We start from the raw sequence: 14,966 nt of genomic DNA on the forward strand, positions 1-14,966 counted from the left end.
GAATGTAGGAATGTGTCTGTGGTCTGCAGCAGCACTAGCTTGCTGTCAGACCCTGAAAGGCTGCTGGAGGGGTCCCATGGGAGCCCCCCCCAGTACATGGGATCCTACTTCCAACACTGGAATCTGTGTTGGGGTATGATTCCAGCATGTTTGATACCAAATATGACTGGGTTCAGAGCACACACTATATAGTTAAACATCTCGTAATGACTGATGTCCACTATATGTATTAAAATGGCTGACCTCACTTTAAAAGCCTGGAGAATCGACTCCTGGGTTTGTAGGGGTGTCCTGCTCATGCAGGGGCACCCACACTCTTATAACCAAGCACCCTGCCCTCAGGACTGAAGAGCCTGCTATAGGGGTGACTTATAGGTTATCCAGTATTGGGGTATCTTTCATAGATTCACATACCTGAATCATTCCCGGTCGTATAGATGAGTCCCGCTGTATCATAATCAAGCAGTATTCAAATAATGCCATAAGCTGTAATGGCCCTTAGCCATGTTCTATATAGCCCATTTAAGTTTGTTTTTCTAAGGACTAATTGTTGAATGCAGCCAATCGCTGCTAGCACCCTCTAGAACCATCCCAGCAGAGGCACTTTCCCTCAGATTTTCACCACACATCATGTGTGAATGGAGTCTCCTTGAGTTCTACTCAATTTTTCTTCTACCTTCTAGGTTTTTTCTTCAATTTTTTTTTAACTTATGTCTGATAAGAAAGGACTCTTTCTGGCCTGCAAGACCTGTGACAAGGGGAGAGTTCATGTTAATGATCCTCACAAGGACTGCATTTACTGCCTCCACCCAGCCCATAGGCTAAAACAGTGCAAAATCTGACACACTTTCTCTTCTAAGACTAAGAGATGGAGAGGGGAGGCTGCTCTTGTTATTACAGTCCACTAAGCACCGCAAGTCATCTGAGGAGGACAGTGATGGCTCATCCAGACCTTATAAGAGATCTCAAGAGAAAGGCTCTGGAGAGGGCAGGAAACACCTCAATCCCTCTCCAGAAAGCAAGTGCTCAAAAAAGGGGAAACATTCAAAGGTCTCCTCTGTGCCTTCGTCTTCTGTTTCCTTTACTTCTCTGAGGAGAGTAAAGTAGCACCATAGAGCCTCTTCTTCGGATCCGGGAAAGAGCAGAATTGAAAAATCCCCATCGCCGACACCATCATCAACAACAGTCATTGGGTCATCGAGAACGACAAGTTACACGATTACGTCGCCGGCCCAGTCGGGTACGATGATGACAACAACAGCCATCTCTGGGCCCATAACGTCGACGAAGATATCATTGACGCCATCATAGTCAATGTCTGCCCCATCTGTGCAGTCGGCAAGGGTTACAGTGATGAAGCCGATGAAGATACCATTGACGTCTACACAGTCTACCTCACTTCTGTTGCTGATGCCGACACAATCGACGAAATCATCTGCAATGGCTATGACAACACCTCCATTGACGACGTCACTGTCATAGAAGATAACGTTGACTATTTCTTTGGCGATGATTCCTTCACCAACAACACGGTCAACCGGATTTCCAACTTCGGTGGTCCGAATTCCATCTGAAAGAGACACGTTAGTGATAGATTCCTTACCTTAGAATATCTCCAGGCATGAGACTGAATCTGGAAAGTTTTGCTAGCAATATCCCTGCACGTCACTGAGTGGCGTCGCGCGGCTCCGTCACTGGCGTCGTATGCACCGAGATGACGTCATAGTGACTACTTAGGCGCCACCCATGCGCGCTGACGTCCGTTCTTTCTTTTTCCGCACTAGTGAGCGCAAATCCCATTAGAGCACGTACCTCAGTCATTTTTTGACTATCTTTTTGAGACTTTTCTCTGGTGCGAGTAGGGATGCCTGGTTTTAAGTCTTGTGGGACCTGCCGCCGTAATATGTCGGCGACGGACCCTCTTGACGTCTGTCTCTATTGCCTGGAGCGAGACCATGACTCCCGGTCTTGTCTGGACTGTAGGGCTATGGCCCAAAGGCCTTGAGAGAGCGGCGTCGGAAGTTGCTTGAGGTTTGGCACTCGTCCCCGCACCGTTCAAGTTCCAGGGGTCGTTCCCGTGACCGCTCGCGGAGCCGTCATCACCGCTCCTCGGGATCCAAGTCTTCACCCTCGGATTCGGGTAAGAGACGACACAAAAAGAAGTCAAAGAAGCATTTTTGCTCTCGGACTTCTCCCCATCGGTCCTCAGATATGGACGAGGGGGACAGGGGCCTGCCCCCGCAGCTCCTTCGGAGCCTGGGAGTCCCGCGACCTACCCGCCTTACCTATGTCCGTCGGTGACTCCCGCACAAATGCAAGAATTCCTTGGTGCAGTGGACCTCCTGTTTACGCCTCGGGCTCCCACCGGTGTGCCTTCAGGCCCTGCCGTCCTGTGTCAGGATCCTTCTGGGCCGTGGTCTCCTCCGGCGGATCCAGACTCGGCGCTGCAGGATCCTGCGCCGCTGGCTCCGGCGCCAAGAGGTCCCATGCTACCGGCTCCAGCCCCAGCGGCGCCGCAGTGGATACCGCTGGTTCGGCCTCTGCCCCGGTTCCCAGAGTTTTGTCCCCGCCTGGGACCTGAATTGGGACACGGCGCCGGTGCGTCCCCGGCAGACGCCGTTTCCAGTGCTGTTTTTTCCCTGCCCCGCAGCAGAGGCCTGTGCCGACTGCACCTGCGGCAAGGGACGATTGGGAGGGGTCAGAGGACCCTCTTGATCGTCAGTGTGATTCTGAGCAGGACTGGGTGGACGATTTGGAGGAGGCAGGTGGTCTTGATGTCTCCTCTGATCCGGGGTTTGCCTCTCCCCCACCCACTATGGAGGAAGGCGCCTCGTATACGGTGGTTGTCCGTCGGGCAGCTGAGGTCCTCAACCTTGATCTCCTCACGGTAACCCTTAAGACTAATCTCCTCACCTAGGTGCTCCATGTGAGCAGTTGGCCTGGTATATGATGATCTCTATTCTAGTGAACACCTTGCACCAGTCCAAACAACCCTTTTGGTGATAGTTGTAAAGTCAACCTTATGGACTAGCGATCCTAGAGGTAGCGTGGACAGAACAATACCAAATGAAAGGACACCACACAGGATATATATGTATATAAAATATATATGTATTTATTTGCGAACACACTCCTCTGAACTCTTTATGAGGTCAGAGGCAAAAGCACATAACAAGTTACACTTAGAAATACTTTTAATAGCACAATTTACAGTTAGGCCCTAGGGGCGCGTAAACCATATACTAAGTAAGTGGTATAAGAACCACGACTTGGGAAAGGAAGAGGCCTAGGGCCTAGGGAATCGCTGGGGCTACACTATCTGATCCTTAGGTTAGGAGTAGGAGGCCCACAGGCGGCGCTCCGCGTGCAGTGTCAGTACACTCACGCGAAAATCAATAGAAAGTCAATAGGAATTTAAAAGGTAAGTAAAGAAGGATTTAGGACACTTCCGGTCTAGCTAGGAGGAAACCTAGACACTTGGATACTCAATACCCTTGGGAGCACGGAAGTACTCAAGTTACCTCACCCGCAGGAAGCAGGTGCATAGGTGTGAAGATGTGTCTGGTTTTGCCGTTGAAGCCTGTGGAGCCTTGGAGAAAAGATGCTGCAGGCGACCAGGAGGTGGATCCAAGGGTGGATCCAGGATGAAGAAGACCTGAAAGCAGAGGGGACAGAGTCTAGGTCACTAGCCAGTGACCGGGTGGGACCAGGAAGGAACCAGTCGTGGTCTAGGAGCAATCAGGTGCTGTCGTGAAGCTTGTTGTTGCAGCCACGCGGACCAGGAGGCGTCGAGGACGACCAGGTGCTGGAGAGGAGCTGTCCCACAAAGGTTCTCGCAGATGGAGGGGTCGGCTTCAAGATCGGAGCCAACAAGCCTAAGCAAAGGCAACCCATGCAGGATACACAAAAGGCTTCTGGTGCAGACCAGGAGGGTCTGAGGTACTTCACCTCTTCAGGGAAGCAAAGGCCAGTCTGGAGCAACCAGACCAGTGATGGATTTGTAAAAGGATCGTCGCCACAGGGCTACTAGCCAACTGGCCAGCAACCGGACAACGCGTCGAGCAGAACACAAGCAGAAGGGCCCCACGCAGATCTCGTGGAGTGTGGAGGGCTGATCTTCGGTGCAGGTGCAGCTCGGTGTCGGGGTGTCGGGGTGTCTCCAGTGCACAGCTTCAAGGATGCCTCAGGAGCTGCGCTGTTAGCAAGTTGAAGACTTTCCAAGTTGCCTTGTTCCACGGGTTCCGACGCCTTCCCCGGGGCTCAGCTGTGCTGGAGTCGTGCAGTGGGGCAAGAGAGGTCCGGGAGTCGAGGTCTTGTCAGGCTCTGTGCTCGGGTTCCAGCGGGAACGGGGACAAAGCAAGCCGTTGAGTTGCTGGATGGTGCCTGGTTGCCCAGGGTGGTCACTCCTTGGCCACAAGGGAGATTCATCAGTCTTCAGCTCAGGTGAATGTCGAAGGGTCCAGCGTTTCGTTTCAATTCGATTCCAGGATGATTCTAAAGTCTTCTGGGTCAGCTCCTACCTTTATACAACTAAAGGGAGCTGGTTTGCTCACTAGGTCCCTCCTATGGGTAGGACCAGGAAGGGGGTGGTTACACCCCCTTTCCTTTGTCCAGTTTTGTGCCAGAGCTGGGGCTGGAGTGCCCCAGCAACCGGTTTGAACTGGGGTATGCATGAAGCACCTAGTGTGCTCCAGGCAGTGTCTATATCTACTCAGCCCTCCCTGTCCCAATACATATCCTCCTGTCTGGGGTGGTGCTCGCACCTCCCCAAGCAAGAAACCTATTGTCCAAACCTCCGTGACTGGAAGGACTCCCAGAAGCAGGAGGTCAGACTTGTGTCTATGGCAGCAGCATCCATTTTGTGATGCTGGGGCTCTGGTTAACTTTAACCGGGATAGTCAGAACTAACATGTCTTCTCCCTCTAGATGGGTGGAATGCTACTCCCGTCGCCAGAATTGGCGAGGGGGTAGTATTCCAAAGCGTATGACACCTTACACGACGTGTTTGGATAAAGCCAAACCAAAGTTAGCATTTAACCACGAGGTTCATAATGCACTTAAAAATATATGGTATGGCAATATCATAGAACAGCTATAAGGACATGGTTCCGAAAACTGCAGACAGGCTCAGCTCATGCTAGAGCACCATCTCATACATAACAAAGCACTCTGCCTCCAGGATTGTTAAGGCCTGCCATAGGAGTGACTTATAGGTTACTATGTGTCTATATGTAAGTAGGTATAGGAATACTACACCTAAGCAAGGGGTGGTTACACGACCTTGCCCCAGCTGAGTGATCAGCCAGTTGTGTCTATTTCAGTGGCCAGCCAGGTGTGGCATAATACATGGTGCAGCCCCTGGTAGGCCTTGGTTACACCTATGCCCTGAGTACCTATGGTACACTTCTACAGGGGCTGACAAGTGGAACCAATTCCCAATTGTGGATGTACCTAGTGTGAGAAGTTGGCCTGATATATGATGATCACTAGTTCTAGTGATCACCTTGTATCAGTCCAAACAACCCTTATGGTGATTGGTTGTAAATCAACCTTATAGACCAGCTATCCTAATGGTAGCATGGACAAAGCAGTCTTAGGCTAAACTCTTTTGGCATGTGAAGCCAGCTGTTTTACCACATATAACCCCTTGAATACCAAATGAAAGGACACCACACAGGTTGTTATGAAAATAAACAATATATTTATTACTAACAAAACACCTCTGAACTCTTTATGAGATCAGAGGGCTAAGCACATGACAAGACTCTTAAGAAAAATACGTTAAGTTGCACAAATTACAATGGTGCCCTAGGGGCACGGCAAACCATATACTAAGTAAATGGTATAAGGAAATCGATAGAAGAAATGGAGCCTCAGGGATGTGGAATTGTTATAGCCCGACGCCCAGGACATATTGTTTGGGGTCAAGGGCAACAAGTTGTAATGTGTATTTTGTCCTTGGGACAAGTAGGCCCAACTCCCTGCAGCACAAACCCTGAGGCTGCCAGTTTGCAGTACCACATTAAGGATATGGGAAGGGTACTGCCTGTAGTTAAGTTAATATTTGTGTGCATGTTTTAATGCTGTAAAAACTTGTATTTATGGTTCATTAATTGAAAGTCTTTATTATTAGGGTGAGCGCTCTAAGTAAATGTACGTTCTGACTGCACTACTGACAGTGGTTTCAGTATGAAAATATGTACACAGGGTTTCAAAATTTAGCAACATGAGGCTATGCATGATGCTCACAGAATGCTCTCTGATTAGATGCAAATATTTGCAGAAGCTTGAAAGCAAGATTAATGTAGGGAAAAACATTTTGCTAAACAACTGCAAAATTTCAGGTACGGTTTCTTTTCAGCATCATTTAGTAAAACGTGTTGATGCATGCTAATATTTCCCAAAAATATTCATATTGGAAAATATGTGTAACCAGTTTCAATAAGATTATGGGAAACAAAAATAAACAAGCCTTGGCAAAGCCAGTAGGCCTGACATTGGTGGTCAGCTTTTTAGTTTTGGCAATGCGTGACATGTTTTGGCATGGCTTCTGTAAAATCTTATTGATGAGAGCTGCCAAGCCCTCACCATTATAACAAACATTGGCAAACACAAAAATTGTTTTTGATCTCAAAAAAGCACACACTGCCACATTAGTTACTGGTACTGAACAAAACTAATTTGTGTACCGATATGCTCCTTGTGAAAGAGCAGAATGCGGTCACTCACATTGAAGCCAGCCGATTCAAATTAGGGGCCCAATTATTAAAGAAAGTCTCAAAAGTGCACCTTTGGTGTTCGTGAATTCACAAGAATTTACATTAGTAGGGCAAGAAATTGTACTTCTACAAAATATTTGTGAACTGAATTTTAGCATGAGCAAATATGCATGTGTAGATTTGCTCATGTGAAAACTTGGATGTTTGAAAGTTCATTTTCCCTCCAACTACTTTTTCCCCAACTCTGAAAGAAGGTTTACGTCTGCCACTCTCAGGAGTAAATTTCCAACATTTCTCAGTATGGGAAAGATTAGAGAAGATTTGTTGAAAACCTTTAAAACATGCAAGTTAGTAGGTTTGCACAGACTCAAAACGACATTCCAACCCTGGAACTACTGCTTACCACCATCTTCAGTCCCAATATGTAGATCTGCGGAAACGTGGCAACATAAAATGATTGCTAGTATTCAAATACTACTATGGTATATGCCCTGGCATAATCAGAAATGCTATATAAGAGCTCTTATATAATAAGATTGCTGCCATAATTTGTGGCAGCACTACATGGCACCAAAGGGACAAGTGGATTTTGTTACAGGGCAAGTAGATTTATGAAGCAACCTGCACCATGGACAAGTAGATCTTTTAATAAATTCCACACCCCTATGGAGCTGTCCAGAGGCTGTAGGATCGCTGGGACTACACTACCCTAATCTTAGGTAAGTAGCAGGAGTCCCACGGAGTGTGAACTCACACGCGAGATGCGGGACAAAGTCAATGGACAGTACAAATTACGAAAAAGTAAGTAAAAGACAGTTCAGACTAGCTAGGACTAAAACCACTGGATACCCGGACACTAGGAGAGTCAATCTACCCTTGAGCACCGAAATGCTCTCGTTACCTCACCCACGGGCTGCGGGTGCATAGGTGTGAAAGTGTCGGGTTTCCGCGTCAAAGTGTATGGAGCCTTGAGGAAAGATCCTGCAGGTGACCAGGAGGAAGCTGTCCGGAGCGATCCAAGGGTGGATCGAGGAAGATGAAGACCTGAAAGCAGAGGGGACAATGTTCAAAGTCACTAGCCAGTGACCGGAGTGGAACCAGGAAGGAACCAGATGCTTTTGTCGCGATCAGGTGAAGAGTGGACGCTTGACTCTGCAGCCACGTGGACCAGGAGGTGTCTTCGGCGACCAGGATGGAGGCACGAGCTGTCCCACGCAGGCTCTCGCTGTCGGCGGTGTTGGTTCCGGATTCGGCGTCAACAGGCCTTGGCAAAGGCAACCCACGCGGTGAGTGGAAAAGGCATCTGGTGTGGACCAGGAGGGTCCAGGGTGCTTCTCCTTTGCAAGGAAGCAAGGGCCAGTCTGGAGCAAACAGACCAGCGAGGTGGAGTTCGTGGATCGTCGTCTAGGAGGTCACTAGCCAGCCGGCAAGTGACCAGACAACACGTCGAGCAGCAATCAAGCAAAAGGGCCCCACGCAGATCTCGTGGATGCTGGAGGGCTAAACTTCTGTGCAGGAGCTGCTCGGGGCTGGGGCTTCTCAATCCCCAAAGCACTTTCTCTAGGATGCCTCTGAAGTCGTGCTGGAAGCGAAGTGTAGTTTCTCCAAGATGGCAGGTCCCACGTGTTTCTAGTCGCACCCACGGATCTCAGCTGTGCTGCAGATGTAGATAGAGGTCAGAGAGATCTGGAAGTCCTGATCTTGTCGGGCTCTGAAGTCTGGTTCCAGGCAGGAAGGACTACAAAGTGAACCGCTCGGACGCTTGATGGTGCCTGCTTGTTCAGGGTGATCACTCCTTGGCCACAAGGGAGATTTCTTCAGTCTTCTGTGGAGCAGAACGTCAAAGTCCAGAGTTTCTTCTTGTAGATTCAATTCAGGATAATCTAATTTAGAATGGGACCAGCTCCTAGCTTTATTCTCCTAAAGGGGGCTGTACTATAACTAGGTCCCTCCTATGGGTGGGACCAGGAAGGGAGGTGGTTACACCCCCTATCCTTTGTCCGGTTTCGCGCCAGGGCTGGAGTGCCCCAGCAACTGGTTTGAACCGGGGTATGCACAGAGACACCTTGTGTGCCCCAGGCACGTCTCATTCCTTTCAGCGTGTCCTACCTCAATTCACAAAATCCTGTCTTGGGTGGTGCTAGCACCTCCCAAGGCAGGAAACCCTTTATCCTGGCCTCCCTCGCTGGAAGGACTCCCAGCAGCAGGAGGTCAGACTTGTGTCTGTGGTGGCAGCATCCATTTTGTGATGCTGAGGCTCGAATTGACTTTAACCAGGGTTCACAGTTACATACATGTCGTGTCCCTCTAAAAGGGTGGAATGCTACCCCCGTCGCCAGAACTGGCGAGGGGGTAGTATTCCAATTCGTATGACACCTTACTCGACATGTTTTGATAATGCTATGCCAAAGTAAGCAATAACCGCAAGGATTATAATGCACTTAAGAGTATATGATATAGCGTTATCATAGAAACAGCTAAGGACTTGGTTCCGACAGCTGCAGAAAGGCTTAGCTCATGCTAGAGCACCACCTCACACAATTCCAAGCACTCTGCCTCTAGGATTGTTAAGGCCTGCCATAGGAGTGACTTATAGTAGTATATGTGTCCATTTTAGGGTTAGATATAGGTATACTATATCTAAAGCAAAGGGTGATTACACCACCTTGCCCCAGCTGTGTTACCAGCCAGTTGTGTCAGTTTTGGATGGCCAGCCAGGTGTGGCATAATACATGCTGCAGCCCCTGGTAGGCCCTGGGTACACCTATGCCCTGGATACCTAAGGTACAATGTACAAGGACTTACAAGAGTGACCCAATACCAATTGGTAAATGCACCTAAAGTACATGGATGTCAATTTAGAGAGAGAACAGCTAGGCTGTGGGTCTGATTAGCAGGCCCACAGCCAGGGAAAGTCGTAAACCAGTAAAGCAAAAAGCAAAAATCTGGGGTGGCCATAGGATTGCAGACCCTACTCTCCTACAATCCTTGTGGCTCCGGACTGGGCACGAAGATACTGGTATCCCGAGCTACTCAGCATGTCAGTCGATCCCCCGATTCGTCTGCCTCTTCGGGAGGACCTTCTGTTGCAGCAGCAGGGGACGGTCCTCCACCCGAACCTGTCCAGTCTGCATCTGGGCTGTGGGTCTGATTAGCAGGCCCACAGCCACATCGAAGTCGAAAACCAGTAAAGCAAAACAGTGGGGGTGACCATAGGAAGCAGACCCTACTCTCCTACACAGACTGATTTGCATATGGCTGGATCCAAACTGGAATGCCATGGGGAGCAAAAAAACTATGGATTTAGGCCCAGATCTCTGTACTGGGGTGAATGTATGACATTGTTCTGCATTCTGTCCATCAATTGTTTTTTGTGCTTCTTCCAAAAAGGCTGACCTACATGTTTACACAAAAAACTTTTCAACTTGTTCAGAATTTGGTTCTCACGTGTCTTAGGTGCACTACATTTGAGTCAATGCACATTTGCCCTCTCAGGTTGCTAACCTGGAAGAAAGTGTATCTCATAGCGATCACATCAGCTAGTTGAATGAGTGAGCTGCAAGCATTCTCTATCCTGCAACGGTTGTATTAAGTTACATCTCATTCCATTGCAACGCATGCCTTTACTGCACATGCGTTACAATGCGAATGCCATTACTACGCAAACCATTACCACACATATTTTTTCAACGACTATGCCTTTACCAGGCATGCCTTTACAACGGAATTACTTGTAAAAGCATGTATAATAAAAGCATACGAGTGCTAAACGTTTCCCTGACCCCTACCTTAAACCCTAATCCCGGTCCCTGGCGCCCCCAGCCCCCAACCCTTCTAAAAAAAAAACAATACCCTACCCCAATACGACTTACGCTGGCACCCTGCGCTCCTAACCCCCCATGGCCCCTATAATAGTAGCCTACCAACACACCAGTTTCCACACACATAATTGCCAATGGTCCCCAAAGAAGTTTTAAGGCATGGGTAAAGTCGGCTCTGGCCCAGGACCCAGCGTTTCAGGGGGTCCGCTGATAGAGCCATCTCTGTTCTGCAGAGAGTCTGCCCTGATGACCTTGAATAATTCTAATAACAGAATGTGGGTGATATGCGGGAGTCTATTACAGAAATGTTGCAGCGAAACGTGTTTGTTTTTTGCAACCGCCATAAAAAAAAAATTCTTTAGATCAAAACACCACCTCACATATGCGAAATGGGAAGGTGTCACAGATTATTTGCAGTAATATTAGTGAGCTGCTGCTGCTGTTACAATATTGAAAACACACACTATCCATGAATATTAGATGTAAAAACATTTAGAATCTGGACGAGTATGCTTATGCACTGTCAGTGACCTGGCCAAAGAGAGCATGAAAGAGCTGAAACTGGATCATAAATTCAAAGCTGTTCCGAAAGGGGCCCCAGAATTTGTTTGGTCCAAAGCCCCCATAGTCCTTAAGATGTCCCTGATGGTCCTGTATATATTTTTTTACTACACATATGCCTTTACCATACGTATCTTTACAACAAAATTTGTTGTAAAGGCATGCGTGGTAAAAGCATATGCGTAGTCAAGTCTACGTGTTGTAATGACGCATGCATTGTGATGCTTGCGTTGTAATGGCATGCGTGGAAACAGCCGTGTTGTAATGACAGTTTTCCTCCTGCAACAGTACACTACCTTGTTCACGTACAAGCTAGTGCCTCGGACTAAGGCGAAGTTCCACCCGAAAGTTCTCTCCTTACCAGACTATCTTCCTGCCACCTTTCTTTGCTGTGCCTCATCCATTGAAGAATAAAGAAAGACTCTATCTCTTATACGCTAAGAGAGCTCTACATTGATCGCTCCTGGGACACAGCTGCTTCAAAGTTACAGTGCAGTATTTCCATTATACCAGATGCTATGTCTGTGGGTAAAGTCTCCTTTCTTTTTTGTCTTTTAGAAAGTGAGAAAATGTAGCAATAGTGATTAATAAATTAAGCTTATTTTATATTCCAGTGTTTTCTATTATTTTGTAGGCTGTGCTCATATTAAATAAAATGCTTTCAATGCATGAACACCATCTTGTATCCATGTTTTGTGTATGTCTTTGTAGTGGTTGGAGAAATGCAAGACGACATTTGGAGCGGGTGATGGCTTTGACAGAACACACACTGATGCACAGGTTGGTTTACATTGTTGCAATAAATGTAGTTTTGCCTGTTGAATTATCCTATATCCCATTTATATACAACCTCTGCGTGAGACCAGTGACTAGCAAGAATCTAGCAAATCAGATGGTGATTCTTTGTGAGTCAGGTTAGAAAATAAGCCAGATGTCTAAAATCTATTTGAAACAATAGCACAGTTGAAATAGCCTGAATGATATTCCCACCACATATTCGGTCTATAGTCCCATCCAAGTGTTTTCTTCCGATTACATTGTTTGAAAAAGATGAAGTTCTGTACCAATTTTGTAAAAAAAAAAAAAAAATCTTGGAGGTGCCATCAGCAACCAAGTTCACTGTTCCGACATACTGCGCTAGGGCTTCGGGCGCTCCCTGCATAACCTTTATCATTCTGCTCTCCCGCCTCGACTAGCACCCTTAACTACAGCCCCCACTGCACTGGGAGCTCCTGGGCTGACTAAATAACGACAGACTGAGGACGTCAGCCCAATTATTGTACAGCTACCATTACTGAACAAGAGTTCCTTGTCAGCCGGGCCATGAACACTGAGGCCCAGCGTATAAGTCTCTGATACTATTGTATTAGCTAGGCCTGTGGGACAGCTCTTCTGCTGGCAGTTGTCCTTGGTCTCCTCCCTGCATGTCTGTATTGGTGGGTTGATTCTCACTTTGGCCTTCATGCTGCCCGGTCGGGCAATCTTATGCTTTCTTTGAATACGTCACCTTCAGGTCTCTGTGGCCATTTGCCTGCTGCATGTTTCTGTGGTGCCCTGCTTCAGCGGGCTTTAAATTGCTGCTGTTCGCCCCTGTTCCCCCTTTTGGGACTGGGTGTGCACTTGGTGTGTTTCTTTTCCCACCTGCTATTCTCAGAGCATTGCTCAGTTTCTACCTCTTGCCTTTTGGTTCTTGGCAAAAGCTCCTTCAGCCTTCCTTCCATAGGCAGGTCTGGTAGGCTCTGGATGCATCTCTTCATTTTCTTCTCATTCTTTGGTCGGTATCCACATAGTGCACCATTAAGCTGAGTGGTCCTTCTTCCCCTTTCTTTTCTTTGTTCTGGTATATGGCTGGTGCCGTTTCTACTGGTCATTCTTATATGGGTATGGTTTGTCGCCATTCTGGCATTTTTGGGAAATCTTGCATCCCGTTATTTCTGCTCTTCCGAGCTACTTGGGTTGCTGTCTGGCTGTTCCGCCATAGCCTCCCCCATTTTCCGTCACTCTGTTACCAGCTCAAATGCTTGACGCTTTGTTGTTTTGTCGCAGACCCACCTCCCCTTTGGGGTATGGCTGTGGTATCTATTCTAAATTAAGGAATCTGCGGCTAGATGTCTCTCTCAGATGTAAGAGTTACTTACCTTCGGTAACGATGTATCTGCATGCCCCAGATGTGACATGCTAGAGGCCGATGACATCCATGTTTTCTATGACTGCCTTATGATCAGCCCCTTTCGGGCCAGTATTGAGAGGACATTGGAGAGTATTTTTAAGATGAAACTTAGCCTTAATGTTGTGAGGGTTTTTTTGGCCTAGACACGGATCTCCTCTCTGGGCTAATGGGGGCACAGGTGGCCTTATTTTTTACATTAGTTCTTATTGCACGCAGGGAAATATGTAAAGTTTGGAAGGATGTTACCCCTCCCCTACATGAAACATGGCTTCAATCTGTGCTCAGAACTCTACGTTTTGAAATGGGTACAACACATAATAGGAATAGTATGGTTTGGCAACCTTTGTTAGAATGGGCTAAGGAAATGAGGCTGGTATCTAATCCATGGAATCCAGAAATAGTCCAATGATTACACCTGGCCCCGGATTAAAGGGGTAGCCAGGTCGGCTCTGGGTGCAGCAAGAACTTCAACCCGGGGCGCTCAGGATGGATCAGGGTTGCAAGTGCCAAGGTGAGATGAGGACAAAAAAAAGTTTTTAAAAAAAACGATGTATCTGGTAGAGATGTTGTCTAGCCTCAGATTCCTTAATGCCCTCCCAGCCTCCCCGTTCTGCGAGAATTTTTTTTTCTTGGCTTCTGATCAGTTTGCCACCACCCGATAATGTCAAAGGTGATGATTTACCCCCCGCATTACAATGATGTTCGCTTTTATATGGATTTACAAGAGACCAATGTGCTTGATACTTCATCTGATACAGGGTTGATTTTGCCCCTTTGGCCCCCAGCGGAGAAGTAGGGTGCTTTACTTGCCATAATGACTAGGTCCAGAACCTAGAGCTACCTTCTTTTCAAGTCCATACAAATATGATTACCAACTTTGTACACTGTCTCAGCCTTATCTGTGCCTTACTTCCATTTAATGAGTTCCCGACTGAAATCCTTATGGGTACATTGGTTGAGCCTTGCTCTTGGCCACCAGTGAATAGGTAGGTAGCCAGACACCACAGACTAGCACCTGGATTCCCAGATTTTCTTATGCTGTATCCTATTCCTGAGAGGTTGGTGGCCCAGGTATCAACCAGCAAAGTGAGTTCTAATGTATTCCCCACACCTCCTCCACAAAGGGAGCGGAGACAGATTGAGGCATTCTGGAAGTGTATGATCTCTTCTGCCAGTTTAGCATTGAGGTGAGTCAATGCAATCTACCTCTTAGGCTGTTACAGGCATGTCATCTGGGATATATGGCCAGTGAGATTTTGCCAGCAATCCTGAGAGAGTTCAGAGCATCCTTGGCTCAAACCATTGAAGACGGCCAGGATCCGCCCAGGTGCTCCTGACTAACTTCACTTTCATGTAGTCCTGCTGAAAACAGGGTAGGATAAGGTTATGGATCTTGTGCCAAAAAGCACTGCACCTACGGAGTTGGCTAGACCTTTTGATAGGGAAATCGTTTTGCAAATTCCTCACCTTACAATATTGCCCACAAGTCAAACTCTATCAGTAAAATCTTTAGCAATACCTAAGTACGTCGTTAGGTGACGTTGTTTAGCTCGGGGCAACCGCGTCGGAAGTGAAATCGCGTGCAGGCTGACATAACATTTTTATTTCTGTGCCAGCAGCGCATATCCTGAGAGCTATCTCCGTCATTTTTTTAGAAACTTTTTGTCCTCTTATTGGTACAGTTTTGACTTTTTG

The 14,966-nt window shown here is 47.5% G+C and overlaps 1 protein-coding gene across 11 annotated transcripts in view; it reads left to right on the plus strand.

The window, feature by feature from the left end:
* Positions 1 to 14,966, plus strand: part of FRYL (FRY like transcription coactivator) — a 2,483,143-nt gene that overhangs the window by 2,319,855 nt on the left and 148,322 nt on the right. For all 11 annotated transcript variants that reach the window (XM_086962669.1, XM_086962670.1, XM_086962671.1 and 8 more), the window contains one exon: positions 11,813 to 11,881. In XM_086962669.1, coding sequence (XP_086818795.1) covers positions 11,813 to 11,881 — 69 coding nt within the window. The remainder of the gene's footprint in view (positions 1 to 11,812; positions 11,882 to 14,966) is intronic.

The sequence above is a fragment of the Lissotriton vulgaris genome, chromosome 3_1, assembly GCF_964263255.1.
Source record: "Lissotriton vulgaris chromosome 3_1, aLisVul1.2, whole genome shotgun sequence".
Lineage (NCBI taxonomy): Eukaryota > Metazoa > Chordata > Amphibia > Caudata > Salamandridae > Lissotriton > Lissotriton vulgaris.